A 21,883-nucleotide genomic window follows, 5' to 3' on the forward strand; every position below is an offset into this window, starting at 1 on the left:
TGAAAGAAAATCTTGGTATTTCAATATTAAAGTATTTTGGTGTGCTTTGGTTTTTAACTAATCAAGACATATGTATTTCCCAGTGCATATATTCTTCAATACGCAGATGGAAGGGGAGTAAGAAATTACAAGACATAACATTGTTATACAATGTACTATACAAAAACCTGTCATTTAAGTTGCAAGAAACCTAGTCATCAATAAGTGAAAAAATACCTCGCTCAAAAATCAATTATGTTGAGTCTTTTGTATAGAGAAGTAGTACACCTTTCAGGCAACTGGTATTAATGAGCAGACATGGCTATAGAATCTCCATCTGTTTTTCTGACAAAGCTGTGACTACTCCAGTCTCTCATTGAAATTCCATTAATCTGGTGCACCAAGGACCAATGCGAAAATCAAAACCCCATCTAACCCTTTATCAGCTCACAATAACCTACAAGTGAACTCTGCCTGTTAGCATACAGCAAGTTATGATTTTGCTATCAATCAGGCTGTTGGCCAATAAAAAAAAAATCAAGTTAAGACCAGAGTGCCTGGCTGCGCTGTTTTGTTTGGTCTGTCTTGTTTTTCAGTTTGTTATTTTGTTGGGGGGTTTTGTTGTGTTTTATCCCTCTTCCAATTTCTGTAGGGTGTCTGGACATGTAAGCCCATGCATCATTCTCTTTCATTGTGATTTAATTGCTGCCAGCAATCAAGTCAAAGCATCACTGAAGTGTGCTTGAATTTCATTAGATGATATAACTTATGCTACTTTCCTACAGTACCTAATAAACCATAAAGAAACCAAAACACATATGGCTTGAGGGAATAACTGGAAAATTAGGTGGCCATTTGGGAACTGAGTGAACTTTTGAACCAGAGGAACAGAGAAAAAGAAATATTAAAAGGAAAGACAGACTTAGAATGCACACAGAGACGTGGGGGTTTGACCTTTTCAGTACCTAGAAAATTACATTAGCATTATGAAAAATACATATCATGTTTAGAGTTTATAATCCATCAAAGTTTAGATACTTTGTTAGTGCCTACCATAAGGTAAAAGTCAAAAGGACAACATAACAATCAGATTTGACAAAAGGCCTTTAGGTGACCTGTGCTAATTTAGTTATCCCATACTTATTGTTAAATGGATTATCCCTCTTGTAATTAATACACCATTAGACAAAGGTCACACAAAAACTCCAGGATTTTACAATGACTGTAACATACACATAATACACTAATTCTTTATCTGTTACCAAGCGTGTGCCTTCACAAATTATGTTTTGACAGTAATGCCGCAAAGTCAAATTGCGACACTTTGGCAAGTCATACAAACCTTGCAGCCTAACTCAAGTATATAAAGAGAAACGCCTTGGGGCTTTTTAGCAGAAAATATATGTAGAAGGTTTTTCATAAAAATAGAAATGGACTCAAACATAAATAAAAACCACCTCAATTCGGTTACCTACAGATAGGGCCCTCTGTTAACGCTGAGAGCCTTGATCCTACACAAATCAGGTTTTAGATCTGTACAGAGCCCTGCTGAATTAAACTGGTAATTATACAAAATCAACATCTACAGACCATCTTACAGACCCAGTTCCTTGAGTAGGATTTAAATATTGAACATTAACAGACCGCTAAAAAACTAAAATACAGTATTAAGCTTCAAGAAACCCATTTATGCCTATTAGAACTGAAACAAATGGCACCTCTGGGGATCAATCCACCTCTTATAAGATTTTCCCAACATATATTTTCATACACAGGCTAGGTGGCTAGACTGGAATGATGGATTATATATATTAAAATCAAAACGGTCTTAGAATGACACATTAGACATTCAAAGAGAAAAAGAGGAACACTGTATACTCCAATAAATTAAGTATTTAGAGATCAGAATTTATCACTTTTTCTCAAATTTTCTTCGTGTTACACTCCCACTAGGTAATTAAAGAGGATTTATCATAAAATACAGAAAGACCAGCAAGGTAAAATCACCTCAAATATAAAAGAATCATACCCTCTCTATTTCTACCTAAACTGGTATGAATTAGTCAAGATATTGTTGAGCAGCTATTATACCTCCTCTCATAACTTCCAAAACAGGCTAAAAATTAATCATCCATCTGTACAAATTCATACAGTATTTCACATACTCTTGCATCAGCATTCTCCAGCCATTCATTATTTAGGTTATGAACGTTATCACTTTTCTTTTGATTAACTGTTTTGAAACAATTCTATAATCATACCTCCTATTAAATAGTCATATAATTTTGTCACATACCCTTTATGCAATCAGCACCATGTTATTAAGTTATAATTAGAAATAATGATAAGATAATGTTTGTAAGCAAAAATAAATACACAGAAAGCTGCATTCATCTGTAGTTTTGAAAATTAGCTTGTGTTTTCTAAAAGCCATACTCAATTTGACTGATAATTACATTTCAACCAGTGAGCAAAAAGGCCTAGTTTTACTTTTTTAGTAGAAGGTCACACTGCCAACATGCAATAAGCTCAATATTAAAAAAAAGTGTGATTATTATTGTTATACATTTTACAGAGTTCTGGACATAAAAAAAAAATGCATTATTCTGAATCAGTGGTTAGAAGGTTTATCACTTATGCATGTACTTGACTTATCCCTGTTCTGCAATAGACATAATTTTATACCTCATAAAAGCAATTTATGTTTCCAAAGGGAATAATCTGGATAATATAAAATGTGGAGTGCTACATTGCAGGAAGCATATTTTCATTCAGCAATTGTATTTCGAGATGGAGCTGCACAGTTTGATCATCATATCATGTCAGAAAACATCATTCACTAGTAAGTCTATCTAACTTCCAGTGCCACAAATTAATATACATCATTAATTTATTTGTACATATATTTAATTTACTGCCATATATTATCCATAGAAGATGTTTATATTATGTATACAATAAACTAATCTCAAAAATATGGACACTAAGCTAAAGCAAGCTTGTTAACTGTTGAAATATTCAATTGCTCATGTCTTCAGAACAGTCGCATTTAGCATTGAACTTAATGAATACAAAATAAAACGACATGGAAAACAGCTATGAAGTGTGGACTTTTCCTAAATGCAAACCCAAACTTAAAATTTATATAACAAAAACATTGTACAAAACACTGTCTTAATGGAAGGAAACACTGTAGGAATAATTAATTTAATATTTTATGAACCCATTCTGCATGGAGTTTGCAGAAAAATATCAATCACATAAACTGTTTCATTATTTATTAGATAAATAATACATTAAGCCATTAAGTAGCAAAATAAAATTAAGCAAGAATCTGATAATGTTGAATTAACAAACAATTTGTTACTACAAATATTCACATTGGTTTAGCCACTGATCTATCTTTAAAAACATATGTATCTACAGAAGATGCTTTGTTATCAAAAAACGTGAGTTGAGAAACACTGTGTAAATTTGAGACAGCTTCACTATGCTCTAGGACCACTAGAGAGAGCTCTTCAGTTCCTTTAAAGGTTCTTGTAAAGGTAAGAAAAGCATTCAGCTGCGCTGCTTATCTGTTTATCTGTTTTCCAGCGCTAACATTCGCATCACAAGGATCTGATTACATCAGCTCATAGCAAACTGGCAAATCTAGTACTTTGAAAGGTAAACAGTGTCACATACCATCAGAAGGGGCTTCATCCTCTTTATCATATCGGTCAGATGCTATTGAGACGCTATCAGGAGGCGAAGAAAGAGAGTTCTCTGACTCTTCCTCATCTTCCAGCTCTGTAAAAGTCAATACACATTGCTAGTGAAATAGCTTATCACACAAACACACAGAATAAAAGTATTTCCAATAGCCAGGAGGATATTAATTCCTATCTGGAACTGAAAAAGTCCTATTTCTCATGGACACTGGCAGGCTCCAGCGCAGCTGTGAGCAATGCCATTCTAGGGTTACCTTCTGACCCGATGTGTAAACGCTGCTGGATCAGTTTCCCTAAACGCTGCCGTATAATGAACCTGCTCCCAGCACGGCACAGCTGGCAGCTTCTCACGATGGGGGAAAGAAACACCACAGCAAAGAGGCAGGAAAGGGAAAACACTGGCAGAAGGAATAAAGGAGAGCACCAGGCTCCAAAGTTCTGCCTGTCCTAGTGCGGGATGGAGCTGCAGCAACTTCCCTCCCAGGAAATGCCTAACCACTGTTGGCAGCAGTGACCTCTGCCCACTTTTACTTTTCTTCACTGTAATTACGCACTGCCTTGCAAAACTCTGTGTGTATTCATTCCTCCCATGAAACCAGAAGTGGAATAGCTTCCTGGCAGCACCTGGTATCAACCTGTGGCTTAATGCAGCATTCTGTAAATGAATTTCTCGCCCGACTGAGAGCCCTGCTACAATAGATACAAAATCTACAAAATCAGTTAATCTGATGCACTTTGATCAGTGTCGTGCATAAGCGAGAAGGTCTAGGAAGGATACAGTGAAATCAATATTAATTGAGGCTTTCACCTAATTAGGCAAAATTTAACTTCTTCCTGAAACTCAGCATATTTTCTCAGATATGCTTAACACATCTAGGCAATGAAGAGGGGGGAAAATAACAAACTACATTGCCCCTAAAAAAAATTAAAAAAAATCTTTGTTAAGGAGAAAAACCTAAATATGACAAAAATCATCAGACCAGAATCCTAAAGTTGATGCTCCAATAGATTAAATAGCCCTCAAATTTCTTGAAAATCATGTAACACTAAATTGTTCAAGCATTGCCTTTTGCTATATACAAACACAAAAGGCTTTCCAGAGACATCCAAATATCCTTCTCTATTTAGGTGTTCCCTTTTGGAGCACTGGATCAGAAAACCAATTTATAAGAATCCAAAATAAACCCATGCATAGTGAAAATCTTCTTCACAGGTGCAAAAATTGCATTCATCAATAGGACTGCCTAACCATGGCTGAGTTTTACCCCTTCCCATTTAATAATGGAAATATATAGAAAATTCAGAGACTATTTCAGAAAACTCCGTGATTGTTTGTAAAAAGCAGCAAGTTTTCCATGCAGTAAAAACAACAATATCTGAAATTTGTTTTGCTGGAGTTCTTTTACATTCAAAGGTTGTTAAACACTAGCTAGGCTTTCCCTTCATTAATTTAGTATGCTTTTCTTAGGAAAGCTTCCTCCCAAGCTCCCATGCCATTTAACAACTGCTCTGAATCTGAACCTGACTCCAACCTATTTTTGACACAGTCCTTTCCCAGTAGCACTCCAGTCATCGTGTTAATCTGATCAAAATATTTGCACTTCATCACACCTGTCAAACCAATCAAAAGTAAATTATTTCTCTCTAGAACTCACCCCTTCCTCCAAACAGAAAAACGCAGAACAGATAGAACATGAACAGAAAATATTATGCCTTATTTATAACCAGCATGATCATCTTTTACACTTAGATTCTAGACATCAGGTGCCTGTCTCTCTTTGCCTATATATATCTGTATTAGATTATACACTCCATCTAAAAAGAGCAAACACAATATAATGGCAAAATTCCATTCCATTCCAAAAGTTCCACTGTTTCCTGTCCTAAGCTTTTACTAGTACTAGAATGCATAGAATATATGTGTATGTGTAAGCCCTGGTTGTCAATTAAAAATATCCTCTTATTAGCTATGCATAAACGTGTCATCATTGAACCCTCATGAAAGTGCCAGCATAAATTTAAAATATTAGGCTGTATTTCTAGAATAAAACAATTCCAGAAACACCACACTCCAGCACATATAATTCATGGGCTGAATGGCAAACCTTAGTATATTTGAATGAATAAGACTTGTGGATGACAAGTAGGTGAGTACACACGTAGGAAGAACATCTCCAGAGCATTTTGTCCCACTCAGCAACACAAATTATGTAAGTTTGCAAAGCTGCACTGTTACCTTGCTCTTCCATTAAGTCACCATATTACCATTTTCCAGTTACACTTAGGATTCAAAATCAGTAAACATTTGTTCTTTACTTTCATATAAAAGCCAGATGACCTAGGAACAAGGGAATTTTCAATACCTACATACATATTTAGGGCATACCTACCATACATACACCTATCATTGTGCTGGTTTGACTTTGATAGAGTCAATTTTTTTCACAGTAGCTGGTATCAGGCTATGTTTGGATTTGTGCTAAAACCAGTGTTGATAAAACAGGCATGTTTTAGTAAGTGCTGAGCAATGCTTACAGAGTCAACACCTCTTCTTCCTCTCACACCACCACACCAGTGAGTGGGCTGGGGTGCACGAGAAGTTGTGAGGGGACACAGCCAGGACAGCTGACCCCAACTGACCAAGAGAATACTCCACACCGTAAGATGCCATGCTCAGCATATAAAGCTGGAGGGAAAAGAAGGAAGTAGGAGACATTAAGAGTGATGATGTTTGTCTAAGTCACTCTTACTTGTGATGAAGTCCTGCTCTCCTAGAAATGGCTGAACACCTGCCTACCCTGGGCAAGTGATGAATGAATTCCTTATGTCATTCTTCTGTGTACAGTTTTTGCTTTACCTGTTATACCAACTTCATATCAACCCATGAATTTTCTCACTTTTACCCTTCTGATTATCTCCTCTATCCCAGCAGGGGCAAATGAGTGAGGGACTATATGAGCTTTAGTTGCCATGTGGCATGAAAATCATGACACAATTATATACCGTATTTGAAACAACAAAAACCATAGCAACACCGAATGCAGATTCATAATAAAACAAGTTTCTGTTTCATGTCTAGAATATCCAAATTCAAAATGCTCTTAAAACAAAACAACCAAAAAAAGAGAAGTGTTGAGAGCATTATGAAGAAAGAAATTACATACTCAGTGCTTTACATTTGTCAAAGCATTCTCTAGATTTTAAATTCTAAAGAAGGCTTGAAGACTTCCATAAAAAAAGCCCTCACTGAGAAAAACACTCAGAACTAAAATATAAATCCTATGTCATACAATGCTACATTTAGGTATCCATGCTTTACATGAAAAATGAGGAGAATAAGTGGCAGACTCTGGACAGAGGTACAAGCAACCTGCACACATGCAGGACTAGATTAAACCAAAAAATCTTCCATTTTTTATTTTAGAGCAAAGAAAAAAAGTAGCAAATAAATAATAGTTTTCATCAATTTATATTATACACTGAAAAATACAATTCTTCAATAATCTAATTTGTACAGAAGAACTGCAGGCATTTCAATAAGAAAGCTGACTCATTATGCTCTGGAGTTTTAACAGGCAACATTTCACAATGTGTTTATGTACTGGCATAAAAGAAGGAGTGCTCTCTGGTGTCAACCTTGGGCTCTTGCCTCCTAGTTCTGTCAGGGTTAAAAGATATCATAGGACTGTATTCTGTTAATATACAAAGAAATTGCTCCTGACAGTTCACAAAGAGGCTTCCTGTTGATCCTATATCGTCTCCTACATTCCCACTCTGAGCAATCTCTGCCCTTTCTCCTCTTTACATGCTCCTCCATCAATGTGTTGCATTGAAGTTTATACTCCACCTATGGAGTAAGAGCAGTCAGAATTGCATTTGAAGCTCCATGTGTTACTCCTAGAACAGTCAGAGGAGTCAGTGTTGAGCAGCACAAACCACTATTCTCTTCAGGTGCCAAGTATCTAAAAATACACCCAAAAAGCATCAATAAATTAAAGAAAAGCATTCAACTTGCACTTATGTAATAGAAAACCGAACTACAAAGCAACAATGGGCATCAGGTAAATGTATTCAATACAATTTGCAGGCATAATTGAAAGCATTGCTGCCTAATCAAACATCTAAAAGCAAAGCATGCTCAAACAAAATGTCTATAGACTCATTAGTTGGCAGCCATTCCATTACAATCACACATAATGTCAGTAGTGCCTTGAACCCATGCCAATGACAACAGCATAAATTTTGCATCTCATTTCTATGGTCATAAAATTAATGACCAGTTTAAAAATACTTCTTTGCAAAAGTTATTGCCTAAAGAAATGACACGACTGTATATGCAGCCACAAGTATAATTATGGAGTTGATGCTCATTAATATAGTTTCTTGTTTCCCCAAAATACCATGATTTATCTGGAAGTTGGGGGAAAATAGATTAATTAATGGTAGATATTTAACAGTCACAATAACAAAAATATGTACGTGAACAGACCCTATTCTCTAGTTTCTCCAAGTTAAACTAATCTCCTACAGGTTTGATAGCAGAATCAATATTTTATGATGTCTGTAAAAAAAAAAAACGCATACAATGTCATTCCTTATTAAATGCTACGTTTTCCATTACAGCTTATTTATTGATTCAGGAAATAATGCATACCAAAAGGTAAGTTTACCACATTAGGATTGGAGCATAAAACAAACTCTCTTCATTGTAACAAGGGCTGTACTTCAGTTCCTACCCCTTGTTCTGAAGACTTTCAATAAATTTAGTTGGTACAATATAATGAGTAGGACCATATTACACCATAAGAATTTAGCTTTTAAAAAATTCGGATTTTTTTCCCCCAATAATTCATTTTCTTCTTCAACATTGAGATTATAACATAGACTTCCTAAGCATTAAAGATACTATTTCCACCACTTACTCTGAAAAAAAGCAAGCAAGATGTTTCAGCCAATGTCTCTGAAAGAAACTTGCTAGCTCACATCCTCAGATAACTAAACACTTTCAATTTATTTCTAAAAATGTCCAGACAGAATGATGCATTAAAACTGCTCAAGTATAAGAGAAATAAAACAACTCAGGAAAATAAAAAGACATGTAGGTCAAACCACCCTGCTTCTTGCCATTTCAGAAGGTCCCAAGTCACAGCAGGTTGAAATCAGTTCATCCTGTCCAATCTCTGCTGCAGTAAGAACCCATGAAACAAAGGACTGGATGAAGGCATCAAGCAGACCAAGCAAGGTTCTCACTACTCAGTTTTTCATAAGAACAAGCAGACAAAGCAGCTTGCAAGCTGGCAGGGGTATACTTTAGCCTCTTGATAGGGGCATCCTGTATTTTTAAGATGCTACTGACCCAATCCACCAGTCATCCTGCAAGACTGGATTCTTCTGACAATCAGTTTTTCAATGCATGCTTTGCCATGCAGTCTGCTCCAACACACTCATTCCTGAAGGGCCTTCTAGGGTCCCCTATTAACATGATAATTTTTAATGGTTTGTTTTGTAAAGGTCAAGTAGAAACTCTTTAACAGCTAATTCTTAAAACAATACAGAAAACAACATTAAGTGTGCAAGCAAATGTGCTTCAAGCAAGAAAAGCAACTGCAGCTTTTGCTTGATGAGTCCTTTCTTATGATCTGTAATTGTAAGTTCTTTCTTAAGATCTCATTCTTATGATGCATATCAGGCCAAAACCACTTTGTGCTGCACTGGTATGTCATGTTACTTGAAATTGCACTTGGTGTGGACACTCCACAGATAACAGCTGTGTGTAGCTGAAAGGGACAACACAGTGACATGCCTACAGTGAACCCCCCCAGACTTCTGGGACAGAGTGGTATTTGGCACACTTTTAATGATGGTCTCTCCAGAAATATGTCATGAATATCCTCAAAGAACTGGGTAACAACTAAGCCATATCTTTCCCATTTATGGTTAAATACTAACCATGTATTTATGCTCTTGACTAAAAAGTTCAAGTGTGTTAAAATATAGAACTCGTGTGCACATGCAGCTCTGGTGACCACAAGATACTGACTCCATTTCTGAAGTCCAAAGGGACTTCTACTTGCTGCCATTTCCTGAAAAAGAGTGCACAGAGGGGGGAAAAAAAAAAAAAAGGAAATACGACCCCTGTACAAAAATAGAAAAGAAAAAATACAAAATCAAATCCCTTGCAAATAGTGCTACTCTAACAGCTTGACTATTTCCAGGAAGCAGAGGTTTTGGGCTCCAGACACACTCTGCTCTGCCAAGAGCCAGAAGCATCTGAGTCATCTAAAGGTTTCTTACAGGTGCTCCCCATAATTACACTGTGAATAACACTAGTGCTCTAGAGACACTATTTTGCCCTCTATTATGTTACAGTGAAATAAAAACAAAAGTGGACCATCATCAGTTTTTATCAGAGCGACAAATGCTAGTTAGAAAATGTCATGTCATGCTTTTCTGCATAATTTAGTGCTGCAGATCGCACATGAGGTGCGACGAGTGCTTTCTGGGGAACTGGTTCTGCAAATTCCCATAGTATGACTCGATTTGGCTAGCACTTCTGGTGTCTCACTTTCAACAGTGAGCCAAAATATTTTGTGAAAAGTGAGTAAAAATATGTATTTTACTAAAATAAATGCATAGAACAGATGGCAATTGAACTTCAAACACAAATACAGCTTCTAGAGCTTAGGGTGCTTCTGCCAACTTCAGCACTATTTTTAGCATAAACTGAAAACAAGGTTCTTTTAACTAAACATTTTGGCAGTCACACTATTGATTCAATTAATCTCAAAACAGAGAAATGTCAAAAACTGTATTAAGTCAGAATCTTTGACAAAGTTAAGACTTTTATAATGTTAGTGGAATATTAGTCTTACCAAAAAAATTAACCCAATTTTGTATGCAAATTACCTTTGTTTTCAAGTTTTTTCCCAATTCTAAGATCTAGAACAGGTCGCTGAGAGTGACTACAACTTTTTAGTTTTGCTTAAACTGCTTAAATAAACAGTCAAATATTTCAAATTAAAAGGAAAAAAGGCAGCAGCGTCTAAGAGAAAGACATTTATACAGAGCTCTTCAATTTAGGAATAAAATAGATACCATAAATGTCTAATAACTTTAAAAAATCCACTGGTCTTTCATCAGTAAATCTGATGAAAGACCAGTGGATTGGACATAAATATAATTGTATATTTTTGGTCATAAGAACAACATGGACTTCCTTTATCCATAAATTAACAACACACTTAACTGTAAAAGCCAGTGTTAAATCAGGTAACACACCACAAACGAAAATTAAATATTTTCCCATACAATTAATTTTGTGTCTTTAACTTGCACATGTACCCACTTCTCCTAAAAAGCTTCAATTTTTTTCAGTCTATATAGACAAAAAGATGCTTTTGTCAGCATATTTACTGACCTGACAGCCAACATCAGAAGGCTTCTTTCTAGGGAGATTCAAGAGAGTCCTCAAATTCATCAATCTGGTTACAAAGAAATATGTATGCACCCTCTGAGAGAGATTCACATGGGTGATCATAGTTTTAAGGAGCCTGGTTCTACTTGCACACATGCTCTTCAATTACTTTTCTATTGTTAATCTTTCACACCTCCCTGCTTTATCCTTATGGATAGGCAAGATTCTGTATGCTATTGGCCAAATCCCATAAAACAAGAGTTTAAAAATAGTTTAGTCAAACCTGCTAGTCACTATGTGAAAAGTCAGTGTGGCTTCAAAAACATTTAGTGATGAAAGAGAGTGGAGTGGAAAGTATGCCCACAACACATCCTTGTGGAATAACTCACAAGCTGAAGGAGACGCTGTTTGAGAGTGGAGTCAAATATCATTATGTCCTACAGGAAGTATGTGAATTTTGAAAGTGTTAGTCCACTTCTTTCAGCTTCCAAAAATACTTCTGGATGTCTCTGAAAGGATGACAGGTCACAACTCACAAGATTCTTGAAAACAGCTGATGTAGTATAACTACTATATCTTGATAACATACCTTGACAGCACGTACCATTCTTCACCTTTCCTTTCAGTTAAAACAGAGATTATTTTATTTACATTTTAAAAATTGAGTGACTGCTACTACAAAGGCAAGAATAGTAAATACGGAGTTTAAATACACACAGCAGTTTTTATTCTTCCTAACTTTTTTCAGGGTAGTTTCCAAATTCCTGCTCCCACCCCTCCTTTTTTTTATAAAATATATTATCCTTTTTTCACCTTATATGTTGATGTCTTTCTTCTTTCTCTGGAGGGGGTGGAACTGACCATCACAGCCTTCTGAGTTTTCAATACTTTCCAAATTTTCCATTTTTCAAATGTCTAGGTGTGCAGAGAGGTATGAAAATGGGCACAAAAGTTGACCTCCCTCAGCTGCTGCCACTGCTTTGTTACACTAGGAGCTAGCCAAGAATCTGACTGCTTATCTCCACGTGAGTCCTTTGTTCTACACCTACAAAAGTCACGCCTAATTTGTACAGTCCTAAAGTAAGAATGACACAACCAAATAAAGTTTAGCACACACTTCTTGAACTCTGGACCAACAACTCATACCACTGATTCACATTCCCTTAAATAATTTGCAAGTAAGTGCAGCCTCCTATTTCTTGTAAATTTTTTATTCTCCTGTATGCAGCAAATGCACATTAATTTGGAGGGATGTATCCTTGCTTGCAGAAAGCAATAGTATAACTTCCGTTTTATTGAAAAATACTGAAAACTAAGGTGTGAGTGTTAACACACCTCAGCATTTTTACACAGTTCTACAACCTGAACCAGAGAGACATCACGAGAATTTTTTACAAGGCAATATATCCTGCTTAATAATAAAATGTACTGTAATAAAAAGAATAAGACAATATAATTTTCACAGAAATCACAGCAAGTTATGCAGTAACAATTACAGACTATACAAATCAAATAATCCATTTTGCTAGAGATAATGAAATCTCATTTTTGTTAATAATTTGTTGAACTGGAAAAGAAATTCTGAATCAAATTACCAATGAAGAAAGTAAATAGACTAGAATTTTCATGACCTTCAAATTACACAAAGTAGTAAATGCAAACTCTGCTTTTTGTAGGCAACTCCCACACTTATTACACAGTCAGAGCCTCGGGAAGTTATTAAATGTTCAAAAACATGCTCTCTCAAAGTAAGATAGGTCCGCAATGAAACAACCACCCCACCTAATTTTATGTTAGTAATTTTCTTAATAAAATAACATTTTACTTTCCCTCACTCAGTTCTGTTGGACAGTGAAGAGAAGATGAAAACTACATTTTTTCTTCTGTAGCAGAGCTGAGCTGTAATATTAAAAAAATAGCAAATTACTGTAATACAATTTTTAAACAATCACATAGTTGCAGTTTACAGAATCTTGGCAATCTTGAATCTTTGGGAAGTTTCAAGTTGCACTGTCCCTTTCAATTGAACTGTTATGGCTGCATAACTTGATTTAAACAGGCATAAAAAATGTATGAACTTGTTGTGCCTTGTTACAACATTATTTGCCTAATATGACTTACATATTTTCACTTTCTCAGGAGGCACACTGCAGCCCACACATCTGAACCTCCTTGTCCAGAAACAGACACTTCTTCAACCACTGTAAAAAGTGAAGCTCTGCATAGGCTTTTTTGACCTCGCACTGTGACCCTCATACCAGCATCCACAGGCTATAGGTCATGACCTCAAGAATTAGCATCATGGAAATAAGAGCCCTTCCAGGTTTAGTTACAGAACAGAACACTGTAGCAACAAACCCCTCAGTCTTCTCTAAACTGAACTCTGCAGCTTTGTTTAAACTCCACTAGAAGACAATAGATAACCCACACTTCAGTTTTCATTACTCGCACACTAAATCATCTCCTCTCCAGCTAAAGGTCTGAACTCCCGCTGCACTATGAAAACATTCATCCAGTGTGGATCGAAAGCCAATATCATATTGCCACGAGATGATCCTATTAAAAGGTTAAAGAAACATCACTATGGAATTGAAGACTTTTGCAACGTTAAGAAAAAAGGCTGAAATAAGTAACCTCTGCTAAAATTCCATCTCCTAAGCAGGCTACTTTGCATTCACTTCCTCTGGGGGAAAAAAAAAACCGCACATCACATGGTCTTTCGCAAGGCTGCACTCTTGCTAACAAAGCTCCATTTATACTAAATTTATAACAAATAAGCTCCATAACGAGCCGCATTATAGATTAAATCCCGAGCTCCATTTCCAGCCGAGCGTTGCCATCAGCGAGGGCTGTAGGGCCGGGCGCTGCGCTCGCTGCCGGGGCTGCGCGCTCGGGCCCCGGCGCTCGGGCCGCTGTTCCCGCCGGCCGCGGCAGGGGGCGCCAGGGTCCTCGGCCTCGCGCGGCAGCGGGAACGCAGCGCGGCGGGAGCGGCGGGGAAAGGGGCACGGGACTCACCTTTCTCCGGGAATTCCTGAGGATAGCTGCAGGGAAAAACAGAAGAAGAAACAGAAGAAGAAACATCCTAAAGCAACGCACACTCGCAAACCCACGAGACTCACCTTTCTCCGGGAATTCTTGAGGATAGCTGCAGGAAAAAACCAGAAGAAGAAACATCATAAAGTAACGCACACTCGCAAACCCACGGCACGAGGACGTGGCACAGAAGAGCAATCAGTTTTCAACAAGTTTTGTGGTCGAGACTCAGCGCTGCAAGTTTTCCTTGAAAATGCTGAAGTCTTTATCTTTGGCTTTAAGTATTTATTCAGTTTTCCTTTTGCCTTTGCAGCTGACAGAATCCCCAATCACTTCAAGGAAGACTTGAACAAAACCAAATCTAGACTGAGCAGCCTTTTCTAGTAACATACATCTGCTCAGATATCTTAAGGTATAAAAACACACAAAAGCATCTATAATTTTAGTATACCTTTTACTGTATACTAAAATTACCGATAATATATAAATAAATATAATTTTAGTAAACCTTTTAAATGTTAAAAAATTCCACAAATTTTTGAGCACAAGCAGAACCATTAAACATATTTTGAAATAAGCCAGTAGTTCAATAGGAAATTAAATTAAAAATCAAAAATAGTGGGCATAACTACAGTGAATTTACAGAAATCCAAATGAAAACGTATTAATAACTAACCAGAAAGATAAAAGTTAAAGCATGCCTAAATAGGATTTCCTTTTCAAATAAGGAGATCTCAATTTATATAATGCCTACAAAACAAAAAAATTCTCATCCCAGAGAGAAAACATCCTTTTATACACTGTTTCTTCAGAGCTAAATCTTAGTATTTCAGAAACTAAAATAATCACATAATACAGTTTGATGTACAGACAAATTATCAGGACAGAGTTATGTAGAATGGCATTCAAGAAGCATTCATGGGTTAAGAACTAACTGGCAAATAAAATGCAGCTGCCAAGATCATCTTTATGAACAATAAGCAGTAGTAAAGATATCAGTTTAGTCAATAAGGAGATGTTGGCAAGAAACGAGCAGAAGAGAAAGGAATGGTCTAGAGATAAGAAACTGAGAAATGCAAACAGAGATAAAAGGCCAGATCTAAGAAATCCAGTGTAGCAAGTGGCAGTAACACAGACCAACATGTGGGATGTTAAAATCAAAGAAGATTACAATGTGCACGTATTTTGTAGCCTGCATGAAAAGCAAAACATTGTTAACAGTGAATAATATTACAGGAAATGAGGAAGGCATTAGAAATTAAAATAAGATGAGAAACCATGGGGTCACATAAATGAATAGTAACAGATTCAGTGTCAATATGCCCATAAATGCAGGTTCCCTCTTTGACATTTCCTCATCCAAAAAAGCATCAGTCAGTCAAGAAAAAAGTCAGTAACACTGTATCTGCAAGTCATCTGTACAGTCACAGTTAACTCAATAACCCAGAATGGAAAATCCAGGAAACAAAAAATAAATAGATAAAATACTACTTTCTTAAAAGAGAATATGAGGGAGAGCTAGTTCCTTAAGCATTTATAGCCTGAATTAAAAGAACACAAAACTTCAAATACAAGATTTTGGGACACATCTCATGTCTCCCTCCAGTTAGCGCCCTCACCAGATAATTGTGCTGTCCTTGAAATTATAATCAAGTTGCCACACGGGCAGAAGCATGCCATCAATGGAATGCTTAGGAGATAACACACAGCTGTCTTACATCAGCTGAGCATGGTGATAGGAAGCTCATTCATATCCTCAATACATTTTATTTCTCATGTTTTAGTGAATCTTACAAAAGCAGAGGTGAAGGCAAGCTCTGCCCAACTTGCAATGGGTTTTCAGAATATTAAACAATTCAAATGGGACAAATCATTCTGAGTCCATTTCTTACTAAATTGTAGCAGCTTTGAGAAGACAAGACTTGAACCCATATAGATTTTTTGAAAAAATTAGCACCTAGACAGATTTTTTAATCGTCAATGTGGTTAATGTTTAATAAAAGATTGCATAAAACTTTAAGATATCAGTAAGTGACTTTCTAACATATTAAAGCCATGAAGTTCACTTACCTTGTCTTAATATCCTTTATCTTCTTAAGAAGAGCTTCCCGCCTTTCTTTTGCTTTCTTGGATAGATTTTCTCCCTTTAGTGTTTGGGAAACAAATGTTTCAACATCTAAATAAAGAAGAAAATAAATACACCTCAAAAAAAGAAAAAAATACTGCTGTAATGAGCTTGTCCTGATACTACTGTGAGAAAAATAAGAAAATTATTTTCAGCCCTACTCACAGCATAGTTAACAGACATTTTAGATTCTAAATGGGATACATTTGTTCTCTATCTACTTATGCTTAGCACAGCAAATCCTATGGTGACATTTGATTCTTGCTCACTTAATTATGCTACGTAAGTCCTAATAAATTGCAGTCCTATAACAATTACTTTCCATCACCTAAAGTAAAAGACAAAGCTAAAACATGGAAATAGCCTTTATGCATATATTACTGCCATGTTATTTCAGAAGTTCAAGTTGCAAAGATGGTTGTGTAATTTATTATTTCAGCAGTACACTTACCCAGATAGTAATATCGCTCACTTAGTGGTTACAGTATTTTCAAGTGTTCCCACAATGCCTCTGAAATCACTGATTGACTAAAGATTCATATCCAAAGCAATCCTGAAAACTATTAAGTAAGCAAATTAACCATATCAAAGGAGTCCAGCTCAACAGTGTACTTTAAATTAAGCACACTGCTCCACTTGTAGAATCACAAACAAAGGCTCTAGCCTGCACTCTAATTTTTAATTCTTACTCAGATGATACTTTTATACAGTCATGTAGAAACAAAGCATTCCATAAAAGCTACCACTGTTTTTTTAATATAGTAAATATCCATTCAATAGGATAAAAAGAATGCAGTGTGTATAGAATTTGTGGGAGTGTAACACAGTAGTATGTTTTCCTTATTGACTAAACAATGGCAAAAAACAACATTAGAAGTCTCTTATAGATACCACTCAACATACAATTATCCCAAAAACAGAAAAGGAGAAAACACCAAGAAATCCTGCTTGTTAACATATATGTCTCATCTGTATGGGTAACAAGTGCTCATTGGATAAGAGAAAGCATTTGTGGGTAACAAAACACCTTCTCACAGTGCCTGCCCACCCCTACAGACACACACAGAGACGTGTATATATATATATATATATACATGTGTATATATATATATATATATATACACCTTGGCTCTCTCTGGATAGATGCAAATGCATATAGATAGTACTGTTTTAATCCTACAACTTTTCCAATCAGATGAGACATTCCCTTTTAATACAGAAACATAAATAACAGCCAACTGAGTACACAACTGTCTACGTGCAAAAGTTTACAGGAATATTTACCACAGATTTCCTAAACGAAAAATTTAATTGCCTGCTTTTTTCTTTATAAAACAGAAACATACCACCCTTTGTATTACAGGATGAAAGAAAACAAGTCAGAAGTTACCCTTCAAGAACACTAGCACATCTATTACAAAAATGTTCTTCTTTACAAATAATTCACTAGATTATTATTTAAATTTTTAGATTACTGTCCTCACCAAGTGCAGCAAAAGTATTCATGTTTTACAATATTTTAGAGTTCTGAAGAATAGCATTGATCCTCCTCTCTCCATAAGACAGAGAATCTTCCCATTACATTTTCCAAAGCAATCCTGAATGGGGGAGACCTTCACTCAGTTCTGTGGCATTCCTTCTTCAAAAGGACAGAAGGAAAGGCACTTAACATGTATTAATGCATCCTCCAGACATACCCCCAACAGCCTCTATGCTGCAGACCAAGAATGCCAACAGGGATTTTTTCCAAACCCATAAAAAAGTACACATCTTCACAAATTACAAGGATTGGAATTGCCAATCAAGCTGGCAGAGGAGAGCCCACAGAACCCAATGACATTGACAAACTACAAAACTAAGGTCAAAAAACTTATACTTTTACTATTCAGAGAAAAAATCAAAATAGTTAAAAACAAATCAACAGTTTTTCTCTCAATGAAGCCTAACAGGGTTTTCCAATATAAAACTGGCTTTCACTTGAAGAGGGATGGCCTGATAAAATATTTATTTTTCCATACTTTTATCTATTTATTTTAAAAATTAGATAAAAGCTTCCAAGTGCTACCTAGGCACCAACATACAAATATTTCAGAGGAATTAGTCATGTTTATAAATCAGGAGCAATACTTGCATGGTAACCTTTGGACACCAATCACAAAACTTGGATTCAGAAGTCTTCATTTAAACTCAGTGGGTTTCTTTACTTCTTGGAAAGGTTCAACCCAGGTGAGAATTCTGCCATCTCACATTCTGACTGTCAAAGCTTTATTCAAATACAAACATTGAAATAACACAATTAAGGTGTATGTGGGGAAGAGAAACCAAGTTGATTATAAAAAAGGATGACTACTTCTGGCTTAAAATATACTGTGGATACAACAATTTCAGGACTAACTATATTGCTGACAGATTTTGTAGTTTTCCAGAAAACCTTGGACTTGAAAAGCAGAAATAATAGAGAATTTTCAAGCATGGGAGGACAGGGCAGAAGCAGACGCTCCATTTACTTTCAGTATAGGTAGAGTTGGAGGAGAGAGGCAGAAACAGAGCAAGCATATACAAGTTTGTCATTTCTAAACAGCAGCAGTTGCAGAAGACATCCCTGGGATGGCTTCCCTCTCACATGAGCATGTGAAACAAGTTCTCCAAGCTGAGGTGTACCCACAGTCAGGGTGCACTGTTTTCATCATGGAACACTATTACTTCCATATGTCCAGAGATACCATATGGCTTGATTCATCACAACCCCAAAATACAAAGACAGATATGACATACACACGATGCTAAAGAAGCAGTTTACCTGAAAATTACATTTTACTGTATCATATATATTTCTTATCTACTCAGAGTTATACAGTATGTTATATATCTTGTTTTAATTTACTGTTGTAAATCCATCCAGGATGTACCAGATGCAGAAGATGAGTAAGATCCTAAGCTTCTCTGGACAAGAAGCCAGCAAGTCATCTAAGTTATGGTCATCTCTTCACTTCCTGTACTTCCACACTATGGAGGAATATGGACTGCCTTAACATAAGGAAATGTTCCTGTAGTTTCTCTGACCTTCCACAAAGTGATTTATGTAGGAATTCAAACAGAACTAGGGACTTCAGTACGGCAGATCCTAGTTTAACACAGTAAACTTCAAAGAGAAGTAGCAAAATGTACTCATTTCTCACCGCTCTTCTAGTCACATACTTCCTCTCCCCTCTCCAGGATGATCCACAGCTTGGTCTCTCCTGTACTACTTTAATGCTACACAGAAAACAAAACTACTCCTCACAAGCACTTCAGTGCAGACCTCATTCATGCTTCAGCAGCAGCTGATCCATCAATAAATTTTAAAAGGAATAAAAGATAAGTTCCAGAAAGAAAACCTCTTTGAACAGATTTTTGGTCTAATAGCACTTTAACTAATCAGTTAACCCAGAGCAAAAAAAAACAAAACAAGTGACATATTCCCATAAATTTTTCCTAATGAATTGACCAGTTATTTAGTATCACACATTGCAGACATTTACCTGTTCCCAATGAAAATATGAAAATAAAAAAATAAATTTAAAAACAATATTATTTAAAATGAATAAACAAAAACAAAGCAAAGAAAAATACACACTGGAAACCTACTTAACACCTCTTTTCTTAAGCTTGTGTGTTAGACTGCTTGACAGCTTAAATGCCCATACTTGTTGCTCTGTTTCTTAAAGCTTGTGATGTTAAATTTGCCTGCACCATACCCCAGAGGAATTATTTGCCTGCAGGAAATGAACAAAAGCTACCAAACCAAAAGATACAATTGATACAAATCACTCACAAATTGCTCTGCCAATACAGGTTACAAACTGACCGAAAAGGAAAGTCACACCTCAGTCTAGCTCTGTCCACTTCGCCCAGCTCATACAGTTCAAAACTTGAGTGCCAGTTCACAGAACAGTCGAAAGCTAAAAGCCATTGTCATTTCATTTTCATCTACAGTCCTTTTACAAGGAGAAAAGCTAAGATTTATTTTGCATTTCATTGTTAAAACAGTTTATGGTTCTCTTTACTTCAATGATTATAAACAGACAACACTGCAAGATTTTAATAGTTTTAAAGATTTTGGATCTATTTCCTTTAATGAAGGCTGGAACCACACAGATGGAATTTTTCAAGAACATTGTAAATTTCTAGCCCAAAGCAAGTGCTGTGTTAAAGAGTGCTAAGCATAACAAATCATAGCACATTTGTTGTTTACAGGATTTAATATTGTAAATATAAGTCACACTTAATAAACAAAGATACTTAGGACAGAACTACTTCAATTTCTAGTCAGGGTGGGCCAAGCAGATTCCCACAGAGGCACCCAAAGACCATGTGCTGGGTGATTCTTCATCCCCTCCTCCAGCAGATAACCAAGATGTTATCCAACCACATTATCAAGAAGTTAATCACTCCACCATGGACACATCAACTGATGAGTTGACACCATTCCAATGACAGGAATCAGAAAGTGGCAGTGAGACAGGAGCATGTCCACGCACATGGCAGGGCCCACGGCCCAAGGAGAAAGCAGGCTGGTTTGGAGGGTGGACACACACCCATCCTGTGGCCAGGGACACTCCAGGGGATAACCTGGCAGCTGTAACTGCCACTGCCATGTGGAGGCACCAGCAGCTCAGCAGAGCAATTCCTGCAGCCACCAGCCTCATCTCTCCTCTGCCTCAAGGACCCAGAGAGCCAGCAGCCGGCTGCCAGCCAGGGAATTTGGGACAGCAGGCCAGAGAATTTTGGGACATAGCTGCAAGCTAGGCACATTTATTACACACATACTGTCCAAAGGTGACCAATATTAAACAGACTGCCATGTATCTTTCAGCTTTACACAAGCTGGCATCAGAAAGCAATTAATTAATTTGATTTCAAAGTTGTCATGCGATTCATTAATAGGGAAAAAGCCTGAAGACAAACTGCGAAGCAATAGCTGTCACTGCCTGTTCTTTTAAATAAAGAAATATTGGAGACTTTGCTTTTGCTCTCCCCCAACTTTGCAACTATGTTTTAAATTCCCTCTCCAGAGTTTGCTAAATTGCCTTTTAAATATATATACACTTAATCAGAAACAGAACACATGATGTAAAATAAAAGTGACTGAATTTCAAGATGTCTAAAAATACCACATTTATCCAGCCTAACAATAAGGTTCGCATTGCTTTTAGTGCAAAGTCCCAGAAAGGATTGCCTTTAAAAACTGCTCTACCTTAAATTCCCAGAAGCAAGGTTATGTTGCTGTGTTGACACATACAAAGTAAGTATAATGAAACATGTTGATGGTCAACAGTTTTGTTAGTGATTTTAAAAGCAAAAGTATACAAAAATTGCTAAGACTCCTCAAATGAAGTAAATTGATAAGGCATGTCTTTTAAAAGATTAAAAAAGAAAAAATTTAAACAAGCACTATACATATATATAGTTATATATCTATCTCTAGTCTCATTGGATGAGTAGTTGAGCATCCTCTCTCTATATTAAAGAGGTGAGAAATGATGGAGCTGTAACATATTAAGCATATAATGAAAAAAAACCACACCAGTACAAATCATGATCAAGTTACAAAGTGATTCCAAATGAACTATAATAAAAAAT

General features: G+C 36.4%; 1 protein-coding gene across 2 annotated transcripts in view; it reads right to left on the reverse strand.

Moving 5' to 3' along the window:
• The window catches only part of SKAP2 (src kinase associated phosphoprotein 2), a 119,487-nt gene that overhangs the window by 92,578 nt on the left and 5,026 nt on the right, over positions 1–21,883 (reverse strand). Inside the window, exons 2-4 of one of the 2 annotated variants that reach the window (XM_064704522.1) lie at positions 16,207–16,312; positions 14,119–14,144; positions 3,664–3,768 (exon numbers count right to left, since the gene is read on the reverse strand). In XM_064704522.1, the coding sequence (XP_064560592.1) occupies positions 3,664–3,768; positions 14,119–14,144; positions 16,207–16,312 (237 nt within the window). Of the gene's footprint in view, positions 1–3,663; positions 3,769–14,118; positions 14,145–14,222; positions 14,249–16,206; positions 16,313–21,883 lie in introns of both variants that reach the window. The other variant, XM_064704521.1, reaches the window with a different exon arrangement.

Source organism: Zonotrichia leucophrys, chromosome 2 (genome assembly GCF_028769735.1).
Source record: "Zonotrichia leucophrys gambelii isolate GWCS_2022_RI chromosome 2, RI_Zleu_2.0, whole genome shotgun sequence".
NCBI lineage: Eukaryota > Metazoa > Chordata > Aves > Passeriformes > Passerellidae > Zonotrichia > Zonotrichia leucophrys.